This window comes from Narcine bancroftii, chromosome 11 (genome assembly GCF_036971445.1).
Source record: "Narcine bancroftii isolate sNarBan1 chromosome 11, sNarBan1.hap1, whole genome shotgun sequence".
Classification (NCBI taxonomy): Eukaryota; Metazoa; Chordata; class Chondrichthyes; order Torpediniformes; family Narcinidae; genus Narcine; species Narcine bancroftii.
Genome location: NC_091479.1, coordinates 69481482 through 69500761, shown reverse-complemented (window position 1 = coordinate 69500761; position 19280 = coordinate 69481482). Strand labels below are relative to the sequence as shown.

General features: G+C 40.4%; 1 protein-coding gene across 3 annotated transcripts in view; it reads right to left on the bottom strand.

Annotated features, from left to right (window-relative positions):
* The window catches only part of kdm5a (lysine demethylase 5A), a 176932-nt gene that overhangs the window by 3507 nt on the left and 154145 nt on the right, over nucleotides 1–19280 (bottom strand). For 2 of the 3 annotated variants that reach the window (XM_069903294.1, XM_069903295.1), the window contains 4 exons: nucleotides 16734–16877; nucleotides 10796–10958; nucleotides 7393–7613; nucleotides 3579–3974 (listed from right to left, as the gene is read on the bottom strand). In XM_069903294.1, the coding sequence (XP_069759395.1) occupies nucleotides 3579–3974; nucleotides 7393–7613; nucleotides 10796–10958; nucleotides 16734–16877 (924 nt within the window). The remainder of the gene's footprint in view (nucleotides 1–3578; nucleotides 3975–7392; nucleotides 7614–10795; nucleotides 10959–16733; nucleotides 16878–19280) is intronic. The other variant, XM_069903296.1, reaches the window with a different exon arrangement.

The following is a 19280-nucleotide window of genomic DNA, read 5'->3' as shown; positions in this document are numbered from 1 at the left end:
GATATTTCCTGTATTGTACATTCTAGGATTTTCAAAGAAATGATGAAAAGAATAATGGAGATTTCAGGTTTTATTTTCAATTTTTGAGAAATGCAGCATGTACTGGCTGTTAGCAATTTCACCTGAATGTTAACATAAGAGGGAAAGCAGAGAAATAAAAGAACATTTACACTGGCATCATTAACCAACAAAATGTGAGAATATGGTAATAGGTGGGAAATCACATCATAATTAAATAGGGTGACCTTACAGCAGGGAAAATAAACACGGACATAAGAAAAGGCTGAAAGCTATACATGGACCTTGCAAAAATAATTCTCAAGACAATTCCTCAAAGTCCAATCATCGACTCTCAGCTACAAGGAGCCACAGAGGATTTGGCCTCTCAACCAGCAGCTTGGTCTGGATCAATGGTAACAATCAGGAAATCAAATTTTTAACTTGGCCTCACACACAAGATGTTCGTGGTTTGGACGCTCCAGCACGTGGCAAAGGAAGAAGGAAAAACTATTAGACACCAAGGCCCAGCAGAAAAGTCAGAGTCTAAAGAATAGATATGAGTGGAAAGGACTCAGGAGGTCCAGCACTGACAACCAATGACATCAGTGATTTTTCTGCATGGTCAACATCATCTCCAGACACAAGACCAACCCACTGAGGGCAAAGAACACAATTAAACCTGTCAAAGACAGCCTCTTCCTCCTACTTGCACTCACCTATCACCTGCCAGCCTGTGCTTCCTCCCCCACCCTCCCTTTTTTATTTGGGCTTCTGTCTGTTTCTTGCTCTTCCTGATGAAGAGTTTCCACCCAGAAGGTTGACCACATGAGTGCTGCCTGACACAGAGATCCTCCAGCAATTTATGTGTTTCTCCAGTTCTCCGGCATCCGCAGTCTCTCTTTTTATACCTTTCACTTGTACTCTGTTTCTGTGAAACATTCTATTAAGTTAGACATCACTGGTTTTTAAAAACAATTTAATCAATCCATGACTCTTAATTCTGCACCAGTATTTGTTTCTCAAACAATCCCCATCACCAAGTTTGAAATTCAAGATTCCTTTATTGTCATGTAATAGTACAGAATAAGTTATATTACAGGATAATGCCTTCTGCCTCCAGAACGCAAAGAGTCGCCATTAGTGGTACCCGGCATCCCTTATAGTACAAGAGAAAAAGTAAAAGAAACTCCCTTCTGAGTGTCTGTGGATCCACCTCCAGCACTCCTGCAGCCTCTGCTGACTCCTGGTCAATCCATCGGCAATCCAAGCTCCACACAATCAGGAAGACTTCAGTGCCTGAGGTCCTTCAGGAGCTCTTCTTGCCCTCAGCACCCTCTCAAATCCTGTCTCCAGTTCCTGATTCCCACAAAACAAGTCTCCAGCAGCCTATAATCCAGTCGTGTCCCCCGATCGCATATCGCCTGCAGCCTGTGTGGGTCTCTCAACCACCGAATCTCTCACTGGCTCGCTGCCGTTGCCACCTTCCCTGAGGGATTGCCTTCTCTGCTACTCCTTCTCAACGGGGAGCATTATCACCATTTCTGGAGCCCCGTGACAGTCCACTGGCTCCTGGAGTCTGCAATCCCTATGGCCGTTGCTGAGCACGAGCCCTGCTATGTTGGATATAGACCTTTGGTTGCAGTATTTTAGTTTTAAAAACAATGCCAGCTCCTTTAACAGGGCATTTGATGTCAGCAATAGAGCACTGCTGGGTCCCAACTCTCCCGGGTCCATGCTAGCAACAGTGCTGCCATTACAGCTATTCCAGCAAAGCCACCATTTTTGTTTTAAACAAATATTTTAAACAAACATAACTATATTTACTGGGTTTATTTGTGTAATACACAAAATGCTTAAAAAACTAAGCAGGTCATGTATGTAAAGGAAATAAATGGTAAGCAATGTTTCAGGCTTGACCCCTTTGTCAAGGTATGAGGAAAAAACAAGCAGAATAAAAAGGTGAGGAGAGAAGGGGCACTGGCTAATGCTGGATAGATGGATTATGGTGGGTGGGTAGAAGAGACAAAAGCTGAGAAGCGATAAGGGGAGATAGTAGTTCTCTGAATGGAGGGGGAAGGGTCATGAGTGGGGAACTGGGGAAGACAACAGGATAGGGAAAGAGAGAAATTCATAGGAGGGGTTTAACAGAAACTGGAGAAGTCAAATGTTAATGCAGTCTGGTTGGAGAGTTCTCAGTCAGATGTTGCATGGCAGTGCATGAGACTATGGAAAGACGTCAGTGTGGGAACAATGTCGTTTTCTGACCACCTTGCCCTGTGGATGTCAGGAAGGTTTCAGCAAGAGCCTTTCCCGTACTTCCTTTGGAATCAAAGATTCATGCCATCTGGACCACATGAACTATCCAGTTTAAGTGTAGCCATCTTGTTCAGTTTCACCTCCATTAATTTGTAGCGAATACAAAATTGTGTACTCCATTCTCCTTTGCAGAGACTAAAACCGTATTTTCCCCTTAGTAAACTTTCAGCACCTCAGCCATGCTCTCTGCCCTGATTAAGACTCCGTTCTGTTCCCCAACTGGCCACACCTCTCTTCCTAAACCTTTCCCCTTTATCCGCCTACGAAAGTATTTTTGCATTCCTTTTCGTTTTCTATATGGTCCTTACTTCTCCCTCTAAATTTCCCTTAATCAGACTGGTTTTCAGTTGCACATATGACCTGGCACACAAATATAATCAAAATACTATTATTAAATTGGTTATTATTTAACCTGAATTTTTCTTTTCATTTCTCTATCTCTTTGTTTCAACTGAACCGTCACTGGGACTTTACTTCCTGTACTCTGACTCCAATAGCTCTTTCCTCTGCTACTTTTTGCCATGCATAACAAAATGCTGTTCTGGGCTTTGCTGCAAATGAACTGAACATTGTGCAAATTTCTGACCTCAAGATGGAAGGAAGCAGCTAAATGATGATTCAGCACAGAATATCACCCTGATAATGTCCTGAGGGCTGGGATGGTTGACTGAAAACAACCCAAGCCACCTTCGTGCAGGGAATACAACTTCAACCACAGGAATGCTTATCCCGATGGTTCAAGATTATTTCTTAATGTCTTTAATTGTTGTCACGGTGGCCACTTTCTCCTCCCTTTCACGCCCAAGCTAATTTTGTATCACCAATTCATCATGAACCCAGGTGACTTCATCTTCTGGATAAACCTTTCCACATGGAATCTTGTTGGACGCTTTACTAAAATCCACATTGACAGCATATACTGCCCTACCCCACTTTATCATCTTTGTTAGGTCCCCAAAAAAACTCATTGAAATTTGTGACACAGCAACTCCCCTGCACAAAGCCATGCTGACTTTCCCTGATAAATCCATGCTTTTCACAACGTGACTAGATCTTGGACCAAATAATCTTCTCCAGTAACATATGAAACTGATGATTATGTTAATTTTTGAATAAAGACCATTTAAACTCAAAATGGTTTTTGGTCTAAAACAATGAAATACAATGTTTCACAATTAACCTTACATTAACCTATTCAATTATGCAGATATGAAGCTCCTATTCCAAATGAACACAGTTAGCACAACATTACAACTCCTCACCTCTTCTCCACAGGGACGCTGACAATTCAAAGCAGCACAAACAGCGTTTTCATCCTCCGAGTCCTCTGCTGCAGACCAGTCTTCCCGAGCAGGTAAGATCAACTTCTTATCTTTCTTTTCTAACATTTTTTCAGGGTTCTCCTTAGATTTCTCTTTTCTCTTTTTCTCCCTATCTTTTTCCTCTTTGCCCAACTTCTTCACTAGTTTACTCTGTTCTTTCGTTTTCTCAGGGTTCAGTTTTAGCTTTTTCTTTTTAGGCTTGTCAAACTTTCTCAGTTCCTTTAACTTCTTGCTCTCCCCCAAGAACATTTCCGTTTTTTCCAGTTTCCGCTTTCGTTTTTTCTCCGAAGAATCCTTGACTTTAATTCTGATGGCTTTTTCTTCTGGACTATCATCCTGAAATTTTAAAAAAGTTAGCAGAGAATAAATAAAATGAAGTTTAGCTATAGGACCTGGAAGACAGATAGCACCTTCCTATTATTCTCAAAACATCTTTATCAGATTATCAGACAATACTTTGGCATTGAGAGAACAGAACTGAAGGTGTTGTAATACAGTAAAAATCGCCAGTGGCTTTTTAACCACTAGGCTGAGTAGACTGAAGCCTAGGGGCCCAGGAGGAGGCCTGTCAACAACAATAGAAATAAGAGATACGACAATAGAAATGTTACTTTAAGGATGCTGAAGGGAACTAAGCCACAATATTAAAAGTATTTTAAAATTGCAACAACTTGGAGCTTTCAATGCTCCTGTTAATTGGCTTTCACCTATCCACTGAAATCAAAAAAACGGGTCTGCTCAGGGCAGCAGTGGCTCAATGCCTGTCTTCGTTACCCATAATCCCCCACAAAGCCAGAGACATGCGCATGCCTGTCATCGCCTGCCTTCTATTCATAACTTTGAATCCAATTGTCATTACAGTGTTAATTCCAACAATTGTAATCATAACGCATGCAAGTATAAATAACCCATACAAGTCAGGAAATTTTATTTTCCGTTCAAATATAGTTGCACAGGAGTGGGATATGGGAGTACTGGAAAAGTAACGTTAATAATGCCTTCATGTATCATGCTTCTTTGAAATGAATACAAGATAAAATGCACTCTTAATGTTAGTGCTGTGAGTGGGCTACTGTTACTTCAATTTCTTGGCTTCACCTGGCATTAAGGAAATGGTTATATGGTCACAAACAGTGATATGGTTGTTAACGTTGACAAACTTCGATGAAGGATCCAGCTTCGTATCAAGAGTTCTGTTGCCATCCAGTTTCAAGTGGCAGGAAATTTAATGTGCAAATCACAGAGATAAAACTAGGCCACAATTGCTATTTTAACTTGGACTTGCTCAGTTTGCAGGGGCCCTCCGAATAACTGCGGCCCCTTCCCTCCGTGCCTCCTACTGTCTGGGGTGGTGCTGAGCTTGCTTTCCATTGGCTCGCTGCCCGATCGATCATCAGTTGGCCGGTGTCACACATCCTCTGTCAGGCTATGCTGCACGCAGCCTGGGCAGAGCAGCAGAAGCATCTGTCATCGCGATATCTCCGGTACAGTATTGGCTTGGAGTGGGGCTGCAGCTCAGCCCCACAAAATGGCAGTCCAGCCTTAAAGCCTTTGCACTAACAAGGAGGGAAGGAGACAGGCAAGGATGCGGGAGGACTGTGGGGTTGGGGGTGCTGCTGGGCCTTTGAGGCAGTGTGGTGGCTGTGGAGTTGCAACTTTCAGCTTTGAAAAGTCACAGAAACAGTGGTGCTAGAGAGGCATCTGCAAGTATAACCTGGGTGGTTGAGGGGGGGGGGGGGCGGTCAGTGGCTGGGCTGGGGAGAGAATTGGTGCATTGAGAGCTTGACGTCTTTTTGAGTTGGTAAAAATTATCTAAAAGATGGGCTTCAGATGTTTGGACAGGGACACAATTTCAGTGTTTGCCATAGGTGCTAATTTTCCATGGATACACGAATGCCCCCCTTGATGCCAACCCTGGGCTCAGCTTCGGGGCCTGGGTGATAGTTAATCCGTCACTGAAAATCACCATTGTCCAGCACTGTAAACTCAAACAACCAGAAAGTAAATAAATAAATAGAATTAAAATAGATAAGGATAAAAAAGTTTTAAATAAAAGCTCAAATACAAGTTTAAAATTGTAAAAGTAAATGTTTTCTGAAACAGCACACAACCCTTTGGGAGTAAACATTCAGCCAGCAGGGCGCCCAGGTCGTTTCCTGTTCACAGCGGCTGCTTGAATAAAGTTGTGTTTGAATAATGCCACTTGGGTGACTCTCCCAAAGCATCCCCCATCCTGACCTGGTTGGAGTTGTTACCTTTATTAGTAAGGTTTTATCTGTAAACTTGGGGAGTTGTTAGCATAATGGCAAACACAACGCGGTTACAGTGCCAGCATCCAGGGTTTGAATTTAAATTTTGTAAGTTACGGGAATTACTTGATTAAAGTGAACTTTACATAATAAAAGACTACAATACTGATTTTTTTTCCAAATTACTTTATATTTTGCACTGTCTTTGTCTTTTAAATGGAGTATTTTTAATGCAGGTGTATAAGTTAGGTACTGTAAGAGTGAGTCTCAGACAACTGGAAAATTCGCATTTCCAGCATCCACGATCCCCGTAGGTGCCAAATAAAGGGGATTTTACTGAACTTCATCTTGTATTATACCTTCTCACGACTCGAGATGAGAGTTTGTCATGTCCACAAGAACAATGACCAGATGCACTCTTATGTGGTCCCAGTTCATTTTCATTTGAATGGGACTGTCAAATGAAAACAAATCAAGCTGCAAACCCTGCAAGCTTTGGAGACTGTCTGTGGGCTGACAGGGTGGTGACAGCATGTACTTCAATTTGCAACCTGAAAAGGGAGGAAGACCCTGGAACACAGGTACAAAGACCATGTGATCAACATATTAAAGAAACAGTACACGGTTGGATCAGAGGCCATTTTAAGGAGGCAGCATGGGAGCTGCAGTGCCACTGTGCTAAAGTGGCCTTGTGTGGTAATGGACAATTTGTCAGATTTCTCTCCCTCAGGGGGATAAGTGTGCCCCACCGTGGACAAAGTATAGGTCACTTTTTAAGGGGACTTAGTGACCAGAATGGGTCACACTTCAGCTTTGTGAAAGCCACTCGTTCGTTTCCCAAGAAATGGAAAAGGGGATTTTGACTACCACTCATCTGAAAGGACATTTCTCAGGAAACAACTCAACAAGGATTTTGTGAGTTTACAACAGCCTGTCACCCACTCTCTCCCACCTCATTTGTAAACACTTCTTTGCATCAATTTAAGAGTCTTCATGTCAACATTGGATTTCTGAGACTGGATTTCAAACTGATATTCCAGAATTGGGCCTGAACTGTCACAGTTTGGATATTTTACACACACACAAATGCATATATATAGTTGCACATAGTTAGGGGGAGGGGGTTAAATTTAGACAAGTTTAGACTAGTTAGATAAGGTGTTATATATTTGTGAATTAATAAATTAAATTATTTTAAATATAACACTGTCTTGGCTAATTTCTATGGCTGCTATCTGAGTACATTAAAAACCAAAATGTTAACTTGCTGCAGGCACACAGGAACATAAACTGTAATAGTATACATTATCACAATATGCCAAGGCAGAAAATCAAAGGATCAATAAATAAATATTCACAGTTGCAATACATATTTACAATTGTTTGTTTTTCTTGTTTTCTATCTTCTTATTTGGCTGGATGATTTCTTTCCTGTTGTAAATGAAGGACCACCCATCCTTTCTGACAGCAAAAAATTCAAAGTATATAGAGTCAGAAATTAATACCTCCAATATTTGCAGAAATCGGTCCTCAGCAGGAAGGTGTGTAGCCTGGAGTATTCTCCAAATATGCTGTGTCTCATCGAGAGACACTTCTAGAAGATCTCCCACCATCATGAGTTCCTCAAGCTGAACTTTTGCACTGTGTGACAGCTCCAGAACAGGTGGCTCCAAGCTGCGTGGCACTAATGGTGTCTTACGGGGTTGCTTCCGAGGAGTTCCTGAACCTGATGAAATAAATAGATTCCACAGTGGTATCTCTCAGCCCCACAATCAACGATCAATATATACCCACATTTAATTTTAAACATAGTAAAGAGCTGCTATCTCACTTGCTCAAAACAAAATCAAAATCTTCAGAACTCGTCAATAAACAAATCAGCAACTGAGGATCCAAATTCCCTCATACTTGTGGCCCAACATTGTCCCATCATTCGAAAGATACTGGTGTTTGAGATCTGCGCATGATCACTTACATTCCCAAAATTTCACAAGATCAAATGATCTTGCCCATTGAGTCCTCAACTCCTCCCTGAGCTAAACTGTTCTCACACCCAGTTCCAAAATTCTGGCCTTTTCCCATATCCCTTGATATCCCTGACTAATTAGATACTTATCAATCTCCTATTTAAACTCCCCCAATGATGTGGCAACAAATTCCACGAATCCACAACTCTCTGGCTAAAGAAATTTCTCCTCAACTCGGTTTTAAATGGGTACCTTCTAACTCTAAGTCTGTGCCCTCTTGTCCTGTATTCACCCTCCAAGGGAAATGAGTTATTCACATCTAGTCTGTCCAATCCTTTCAGCATTCAAAATGTTTCTATGAGATCCACTCTCATTCTTCTGTACTCCAATGAATAGAGTCCAAGGGCTGCTAAACGTTCCTCAAATGTTAGCCCTTGCATTCCTGGAATCATCCTGGTAAATCTTCTCTGTACTTTCTCCAACATTATTATATCCTTTCTTAGATAAGGGGCCCAAGACTTCAGAGCCTCATCAACACCTCTTTACTCTTGTACACGACTCCTCTTGAAATGAATGCCAAGGTAGCATTCACTTTCTTTACTGTTGACCCAATCTGGTGGTTAACCTTTAGGTTATCCTGCATGAAGGTCCCAACCAACCAGAACAAGATCCCTTTGCTTCCTGCCTTTCAGTCAATGCTCCAGCCAAACTAATTCTCATCTTATTAAGCAGCCTCTTATGCGGCAGCTTATCGAAGGCCTTTTGAAAATTCAAATGCACAACATCCACAGCCTCTCCCTTGTCCATCCTCCCTTAACCCCTCAAAGATAAAAGTTTGGTCAACTGCATCTTAAATTTACAGTAAAACTCTAGTAATGTGTCATCCAGTTATTAAAAATATAATGTGTATATTCTCCGTGTCTGCACGGGTTTCCTCCAGGAGCTCTAGTTTCTCCCCATGTTCCAAATACATGCAGGAATTCTAGGTTCATTGGTCTAATCGGTGTATTTAGGCTGCACATGCTCATGAACTGGAAGGGCCTGTTACCGTTGCAGCAATGTACAGGCCCTTCAGCCCACAATGTTGTGCCAACCAATGCAAATCTAATTCTTCCCAGACTCACACTCATAACACTCCATTTTTCTTTCATCCATTTATCTATCTTTGGCCCTTTGAATGGCCCTATTGTACCAACCTCCTCCACCACCATAGGAATACATTCCAGCAGCTACTATTCTCCATTATAAAAAAAACTTACCTCTGACATCTACCCAAAATCTTTCTCTATACATCTCAAATGGATGTCTCTGCTATTTGCTATTATCACCCTGGGAAAAAGGTGGTGGCTGTTCATTCTAAGCACCTCAATCTTATAAACAGTAAAACCCCTGATATCCAGCACCAATGGGAATTGGTAGATGCTACTGAATAAGTGAACTGTCTGGTTGTTTGAGTTTGCGATTTGTGTGGATTGGAGAACCTATGACAGGGCGCACCAATTGTAAACTTGTTTACCTATTTTTTTTTCCTGTGTTTTTTTATTTTTTGGTTGCTGATTACTTGACTTCCAGATAACAGGGGTTTTATTGTATCTCGATTTAGTCATTTCTCATCTTTCATCACTCCAAAGAGAAAAGTTAACCTTGCAGCATTTGAAAGATTATCTGATCCTGGTACATTGCCTCTCCAAAATATCTACATCCTTCCTGTAATGAGTATTGCATTCAGAATTCAATTCTGAATGCAATACTCCAACCAGAGCTGCACCATTACCTCATAGCTTGAACTCACTCTCTAATGAAGGCCAGGACCCCATAACCCTTAAGTACGTGATCAACTTACATGGCAACCTTGAGGGATCTGCAGACTTGGACCTGCAAGATCTCTCTATTCTTCCACACTTAAAAATTCTGCCATTAACCACGAACTCCGCCTTCAAGTTTGACCTTCCAAAGTGCATCACTTCACACTTACTGGATTGAACTCCATCTGCCACTTCTCTGCCAAACTCTTCATTCTGTCTATATCCTGTTGTGATCTACTAAAACCACAATATCTCCGATCTTTTACATCATCTGCAAACTTACTGACCCACCACTCCATTTCTTCATCCAAGTCAATAGTTAAAAAAAAATCACAAGGAGCAGGGGTCCCAGAGCAGATCACTGTGGAGTCTAGGCAGAATACATTCAATCAACTACTACACTTTGCAGGCAAGCCAATTTCAAAGTTAAATAGCCACGGTTCCTTGGATCCCATGCCCAGGACTTTCTGATTGAGCCTACAATGGGGGACCAATTCCTGACTTCATGCAGAACTGGCTCACTGGATTGAATAATTTATTGTCACTTATAATGATGCAGCAAAAAGCTTGGTTTTGCATGCTGTTCAACTAGGTCAACTCGTATTAAATACAGCAGGTTACACAATAATGAAACCAGGGTGTTGTGCCACATTAAATGAGAGTGCAGAGTGAAGAGCTACAAAGACAAGTAAGTGGATGAGAGAAAAATACAATTAAAATAATGCAGTTTCATTCCTTTGTTCTTCCTAACTTTTTCACAACTCAAAACATTATTTTCTAAATTTTTCCATTTCTTACAAAAGTTCATAGATATGATTCTCTCTTTATACCAGCTGAATATTTCCAGCAATTTTTGTTTTTCTTCTTTTTCTAGATGGAATTGAATGAAGCTCTTCCTTGGTATAACAATTCTATGATCTCCATTCCAAGTTACTATCACTCACTGAAAGGACAGTATAAGCAGAAGCAATGATAATTTTCAAGATGTAAACAAGGGGAAAAAAATGGCCAGGTTATAGGTAAAGATAGTTGGGCATATTTTTGACACCTCCACTAATAAATGAAAAGTTACCATCCCAAACCCTCAGGAGAGAAGTGTGTGTGAAACAGGATGCTGTATGGACTATTGGACTGACCCTGCGAACAGGACTTAGATGCTGAAGAATACGCATGTTCTGCGCAGAAAGAAGGTGCAGCCGGCCACACGTGTGACACCACTTCCTCAGCTTTTATAGGAATTTCTTCATCACAGAACAGGTTCGGCTCCATGCTTCCAGAGGAGACACTGCTTGGACCATCCTGGCAGAGAAAGGGAAGAAAGGGAAGGCATCCAAAATAAAGGGTCTACTCATACAAGACAAATTCACAAGATAATGGGGTTAAATGTATTCTATGTTTAAAAACAGAAATTATGGACGCCACTGAATTTATACAATTTTTTTCAGTGAACTACAATATAGATCAAAGAATATAATACAAAGCACAAGTAAAACAGAGGAATAAAATGCACATTCAAAAGGACAATTGCAAGTGATTTTACACTGGAGGTGAAGAGAACTACTAAAATCTCTTTTTTTCCCCTCAAGGGACAGAAGTACAAAGAAGTGGACTCAGGACAACTTTTAGATCAGGCAGGGTAGCATAAGAGAATGCAGATGCTGGCAGCTGCAGAAATTCAGTGGTTCAGGCACCATCTTTGGGATAGTTGATGCCTCAGGTCTTGATTCTGCATAAAGGGGAGGGACGGGAGAGGTAGAACCTGGCCAGCAACAGGTGAAACCAGTTGAGGAGGGGTTGATGTGGGGGAGGGATGGGTGAAGAAAACCACAGAGACAAAGGTGATGAGTTGAACCAGATGAGGGGAGCACGGTGAGGGAGGGATAGTGGGCCGATGAGAACAGATGGGGGAGATGACACGTAACCCAATGGGTTGAGGGTGTGAATGGCAGATGGAATGAGGTAGAGGAGGGGAACAGTCAGGTGGGAGGGATTGCAAGAGGACCTGGGCAGTTCAGGATAGAAATTCATAGGAAAGGGGATGGTAAATTGAAATTGGAGGATTCAGTGCTCATGCCGTCTTCCTCACCTCTACATTGGCCACCTGCCTTTACCCAAAACATGAACCTTCCCTTTGGCGCCACAGCAGCTGCCTAACCTGTTTATTTTCCTACACCAGTTTAAATCCGAGGTAAATAAATAAGGGATACCTTGTATAACACTGTTTTGAATAGCGTGGGTTTTAATGTTATGCAGTTTATAGTTTTATTATAGTAATAACCAAAATTAGTAAAATGCTGTTAATACTGCATTACCAACAGTGATGTAATAATTTACATGTTTCCCCCCCACCCATCCCTTCGCTCACCTCTGGTGGCATTGTTGTTGGTGTAGGTGAAGACGCTGCCCCGTGTGGTGTACCTCCATGCTCCACGGCTCAGACATCTCCCTGCCTTTCCCCCCCAACCTCAGCCACTGTCCCCAAGCCAGTGGACTATCTACACAGCCGAGTCCAGAGGAGGCAGCCTTTATACTCCGCCGAGCGATTTATCTCCCCACCCCACTCCAAATCCTGCCCCACAGAGATGATCTCTGCTGCTCTTCCTCCCCACACCTCTTTGATGTCAGTGGCCAGGATAAAACTGTCTCCCAATGATATTGTAAAGATATTCATGATGAAAAAAAAACTAAAGAATACTAACTACATTAGACAAATATTTTTTTAAATAAACAATGTTCACTTATTGCCAATAAAGATCTTTGTTATTTTTCAGTTTTGTACATTCCTTTTAAACATTTTATGCACACGTTTGCATTAGAGTTCTAGGTAAAAGGATTATAGGATTGGAACATATTACATTAAAGTGAATTGTAATAATGCTTTGAACAGTGCGGTTTTCCATAACACTGAACATTTTTGGAACGTATTAACTGTGTTATACAAAGTATCCCTGTATGGGCTTTTGAGAGTGGCTGAAGCAGATTATTAAAATTTTTTTTTATTATAGTAGGGATTTGGACAATTTGTAATCCAGGGTTGTAAGGAACAGGCAGGAAAGTGAAACTGAAGCCAAAGATAGATCACCATAAATTCAGTGAATGGTGGGCCAGACACAAAGGCCACATAACCTATGTCCTCAGAGTTAGCAGAGCAAAATTTATTCCATCACGAGCATAGATTACAAGGACAAGGCTTCTATTTCCCTTAGTGCAATGGGTCTTTGAGGTGTTAAAGATGGTAATGTCTCCGACATTTGACAGAATATTTCCAGTGAATGGATGAGTCCAGAGCAAGGGATTGCACCAAAGCAAGAGCTGTGCCATTCACGGCCACTGATAGGGAGTGCAGATCTAGAACTTGCACTCAAGGTGGATCAACTGAAAAACAAGCAAAATTTACAGAACCAAAGTGGGTGAAGACTCATCAGCCAAGATACAATTTAGTAGGAGATCAGGCTCTACTTATGAAAGGCCTACTTCTTTTCTCATTTTTTTTATTAGGGGAGTAGCTGAAGATAGACCTGCAGCTGTCCAAAAGTTTGGAGTAAGTTTATTAAACAGTGATTATTGCAATCCAGTGAAAAACACTAGGGAAACACCAAAGCTGGAGATGCTGGAATGTTGAGCAGACAAGGAATTGCTGGAGGAACTCAGCAAGACAGACAGCATCCGTGGGTAGTAAAGGTCGGTCAACATTTCAAGTCTGAACTCATCATTCTAGATTCCATACTGATAAAGGAAGCTAACCCAAAACATTGACTGACCATTTCTACCCATGGATGCTATCTGACTTGCTGAAGTCCTCCAGCAATTCTTTGTCAGGTGAAACATAATATCTGCCTTAATAAAAATATAATCAGTACTTTAAAAGGGTAATTAGCACCATTTGAATTCAGACATGGGTAATTGTAGCAAAACACTTGGGTGTTTTCAGATGTAGTACACTGCCTTTGTGTCAGATTTACTTACCGAGTGATTCGTGGAGTGTGCAAAACTGTACCAGGTGGAGTTTTATGAGGGGGAATAATGGTTGTCATTGAATTTGGATCAAAAAAGGAGAAAGTATTTTCCAAAGAGGGAAAATTTTAGCAATTATTTTGCATCTAAGGTTGACTTAAAAGCCCTTTTCCCCCAGTTCTGATAAGGAATGTGGGTCTTCTCCAGGGACTCCGGTTTTCTCCCACCGTTCAAAAATGTACCAGGGGTGTAGATTAATTGGGGGTAAATTGAGCGGCACAGACTCGTGGGCTGAAACAGCCTGTTACTGTGCTGTATGTCTAAATTTTAAAAAAATCCAGATCCCTAGATGTAAATATTTGTCCTTCCATAGATTCTGCCTGACCAGCTGACTCTTTCCAGCAAGTTCTGCTTTCTGTTCTAAATCCAACATCTGCAGATTTTTGTTTTTGTTTTCGCAAGATGTGAGAGCAAGCAACATCCAGCATGTTTTACCAATCCAAAATCTCAAATCCACAATTTTGTCCAACCACTATATCCCTCAACATTCTCCAACCAAAACTACTGCTAATCTGGAGCTGAATGTAGCCAACTAGGCATCTGCAGCTCACTGTAATAAAGAATTGCAAAGATTCTTCTCAGAAAAGTCCAAAATGTCATACTCTAATGGACATTTAAACGAGTTGACAGAAGGCCCAACAGGAGATGGATGTTTTTGTCAGACTATTGAGAGCCTTAGAAAGATCACATCTGAAGTAAAGGCAACAAACCTTTAAGAGGAAATGAACTTTGTTTATAATTTTGAGTGAAACTTTACCCTTTCTGAAGAATCTCAAATACCAACTGAAATACCTTCACCAGTTTTCTGTATACCTTCATTTCATCATTCAATTTGTTCGTCATTTGCCTTCAACCAGTTCTATTCTTAAATTAATTAATCTATAATATTTCCTACATTAATTGTTTATCTCTAAAAAAAAATCCCCACCAACGTTGAACTATAAGAATTAGTTGGTGTCATAGGACACCAACATTTGACCCACTGCATCAAAGCTGTTTGACATAAAATCTGTCTGACTAATCCCACTTCCTTTCTTTTCACCTTTTGTTAGTTATAGAACAAAAGGTACATTTAAAATGGGATAGAAGCCTCTGCCTTCAGCACCTTTTCAAACAAGTCATTAAGCAAAATAGCTTCTCTTCAACTTTTCTATAATCCTTTCACTTACAATTCAATCTATGTTCCCTGCTTACCGAAACGCAGAAAGGGAAAGTTTATTTTCTGCTTAACTTGCCGAGACCTCTCATTAACTTTATATACCAATTAAATTTCACCTCAGTTTCGCCAACCCCTTAGGGCTACACTTCTTTTCTCTTTATGGAACATGAAATGCTGATGACAAAGCAATCATTATCCATTCTTAAATGCACTCTGAATTCCTTTGCAAGTTCATTACAGAAGGCAGAGATAAGAATCAATAAGATTGCTGTGAGTCTGCAGTCCTATAAACATCAATCAGGTAAAAGAAATGGCAGATTTCCTTTCATCAAGTCCATTAGTGAGTTGGATTGTGTTTTTACAACAGCCCATTAGCTTCACAGCCAACCACCAACATTACCAGGGTCTTTATTCTAGCTTTTTTCCCCAATTACAAATTTTAATTCCCAGCTGCTTGAACTCATGTTTCTAATCCATGGTATAAGACTCTGGATACATGTTCACTAACCCAACTTCTACCTTCTGTATCATACCATCCCAATTAAAGTTCTCCAGCCCTGGCAACATCCCCCTAAATCTCTCTTGCATCTCTCAGTGGCATCACATTGTTTTTGTAGTGTGGAGGGACAATGGTACTGCATTTTAACTGTGCATTTTATACAATTTCAATGTGAAATACTCTTGTATTCTATGCCTCGTCAGTAAACATTTTAACCATCTTATCTTAGCCTTGCTACATTAAGGGAACTTCCCTAAATAAATCCGTGCTGATTAAAATGATGATTTATAATATTTTCATAACCTGTCATCAGTGTGACTCAGTGCATTGCTTTCTCCCTTGCTAAACATCAGTTCTTCAGCACCAAACTGTGCCAAGGGGATTTTAATACAGCGGATCGAAACTCCTTTCTTCCATTCTTGCTTCTCAACAGCCATATTTATCCACTTCTAAATATACCAGACATCTTAATATTTTTAACTTATCTAGCATTTTCACTTATTCACATTCCTTCTCCTCTGCTTCAATTACTCTCCTATTTTGTGATGGTAGTGAAAGACAGGACACAAAATATCCACTTGAAGCTATTTTTTATGTTCTCCATACACCAATTACCCATTTCAGTGCTGTTCCTTATTGTTTCCTTTGGTTTAATTTTATTGGATAATAATACTTGCACTACTTTGCCTTCTCAGTTTCTTTCTAATTTCATCCTTTTGCTTTCTCTGTTGTGGCTTCTTTTTATGCTCTGGGTTATCCTGCGAAGAGATTGCTTAATTTTGGGAACAGACTTTCTTGTTGGGGACACACTTGTTCTACATAATGCTCTCTCCTCTCCCAGTGTTCTCAAGCACCTGCTTACAATTCACATTTGCTCCAGCTGGTTAAAATGACCTTCCCTCAACAAGAATTTTGGCTCTTGATCAACTGTACTGTTCACTGTGTCCATACTAAATCAACGATGCTCACATTCCCCAAAATGCTACCCTCCCACCTGCTAGTTCCTTTCCAAAGATTCAGTCCCGAACTGCCCATCCCACTCGATTTTAAGTGCTCTCTTGAATGCCTCAGCGTCCAATACCCTTATTAGGGCCCTGATAAATAATAATCTTGTTTGTGTACAAATTATATTTGTAGACCTCAACTGACCATTTACATTCAATATTCTTTGTAACCATTTCACCTAGGCTCATGCCTTTCAAAGTTGAAATTTAAGTTGTTACAATAAAGCTTTATGAGAAAACAACATCTTTTAGAAAAAGAAACATGGATAAAAGCAGTCAGTCAAGTCTCCAAGAATGGAACTGCATAATAAATGAGCAATATACAAATTCATCCACGAAAATGATGTGGATTTGCAACAAGTCACTCTGGACTATAAGATCACTTGCATAAAACGTACTTTTTTCTCATAGCGATACGCCTCTCTGACATCATCATCAGAATCTGTTTCCTCCTCATCCAACTCGAGAGATTTTCTGGGTGAGGGAGCCAAATTCCCCACGGCCCTGCTGAACGCAGACTGCTGAACACTCTGCAAATGCTCCTGTGTGGAGATTAAAAGCAAGAGTTCAATCAAATTTCACCTGACAGAGAATAATCAGGCTCTATCTGCCATCAAAAGCTCCCTAACTGCATTTATGCATGCCTTTTTAACCAAGTGAAATATCCTTTAAGTACTTCAAATGATCACCAACAGTCTCAATGTAACACTGATTGAAATGACAACTTCAAACCGATGTGCAAAGGTTTGATCAGAGGCAAGACTGCAACGATGTCTTAAAGGTGCAGAGAAAGAGGAGGCCTGGATAGCACAACACTTTTATAGAACCAGCAACCCAGGTTCTAATCCAGCGCTGTTTATAAGGACTTTGTATGTTCTCATCACATTGTAGGTTGGCTGAGTTAGATGGTAGGATGGCAGGAGGAGCCAAGAAGGATCTGAATACAAGGATAGGAATCCGAGGTGTGTCTAACTGGGAGCCAACACAGTTTAGGCAGCAAAGTTGAAGTTTATGAAGAACGGAAACACAAAAGAGACCGCAGATGCTGGAATCTGGAGCAAAAAAAAACACTGCTGGAGAACTTACTGTGTTCTATGCAGAGAAATGAATAGTTAATATATCAAGTTGAAGCCCTGCTTCAAGACTAAGAAAGGAGAAGGAAGAGAGGGGATGTAGTGGGGAACCAGCACGGGATAGGTGGACTGAGGGGGAAGGATGATAAGAACAGGGGGTGGGAGACAGATGCAGGAAAATGTTGTATAGCAGAAGGATCTAAGAGTACAGATACATAGTACATTTAAAGAGGTGTCACAGGCTTTTGGTACATTCACCAACAGAGTATTGAGTATAGCAGTTGGGAGGTCATGTTGCAGAAGTACAAGACATTGTTGAGGCCCCAGTTGAAGTTGGAGAAGTGGAAGAGATGATTAAAATGTCTTTCTTCAGAGGGTGGTAAATCTGTGACATTTTCTTCTAAAGAAGAATATACTGATGAAATTGGAATTGAGTACCCTTTGCTTGCATGAACAAGCATGACTCCAACAACCTTCAGGAAACATGGCAACATGAAAGCAAAGTAGCTAACTTGACTGGCACCTCCTCCTACCTGAAATATTCAGGTGAGAGGGTTTGCCAATCTAGTAAGCCAGCAGAACACCAAATTACAAAAAAAAAATGCCAGTTAATTACCCAAAGACACATCCCAAACTCCTGGCCTCTATCATTATAAGGATAAGACTTGGAGGTGCATGGAAACCCTTCTACCTGGAGGTTCTCCTCAAGTTGCACCCCATCCTGACTTTAAAACCTTTTGCCATTCCTAGGTGCAAGTCCTAGAATTCTCCATCCAGCAACACCATGGGAGTATATTCAACAGGGGGCCCAAGGAATTTGTGGCAGTTGTTCATCATCCCCTTCTCCAGAACAACTTGGAATAGTGGGTGAAAAATGTTAGGTAGCTAAAAATGAATGTAAAAGGATGCACATCTGACACTGGGAAAGCATCAGCATTTACATAGATCCATTAGTCAGTTGGCATCCAAGGTTTGATGTGGGTAAATACAAATGGCTCCTGGTTTAGTTACGGTTTCTACACTGCAATTAGAGAGCATAAATTACCAAACATGTGATAGGGATTTCACAGATTTGGTATTACGCTGACCAATCCTTGAAAATGTACAATTTCCCTCACCTTTTATCAATTCATGCCTTCACCATTGTCAACAAAAATTCAAATACTTATATCAATAAAACACATTAAACTAAAGATGAGGATTTTATGAATTTTAATCACTAATACTCAAATAATCAAAAATATTCAAAAAAAACATGACAAAGAGGGAATTTATACCTACCTGTATAGGTTGATTATTTTGTACCTTGCGATACTTGCAATTTGAACACCAACAAAACATGGCATATTTCTTTTCCCTCATTTTCTGTTTCAAATATCAATTTAATTTTACTTGAAATGTTTTTTTGTGGAAATTTGTCCTTTCGCTTCCCCTCCCCAAATGTGTTCGGAAATCAACTAAATAGTTGGAGCTTGGAAAACGATCATTCAATTATTTTCAATGCTTAAATTTTGTATAATTGCATTAGTCCTTGAACTAACAGTCATCAAATATTGGACAAATAAAAGACAAAAAATATCAAATCTAAGCCTAACATTATAAATACATTGTTCATAGACAGGTTTCATTTGATGTGTATGCAACAGGATGAATTTGTTGATCACATTCTCAAGCATTTTTTTTAAAAAGAGAATTCAACACTGAATTTGAGTTCGATAACTTTGGGTTCAAAATTAGGGTCAGAAAATAAGCTTAGTGCATATGAAAAGAGGGTTGGCTGAAATAGAGAGAAACTGGCAGATTTTTGTTTAAATATGCAATTGTCTGGATAAACATACAATATCATTGACAATATTATGACTGAAGGGAGTA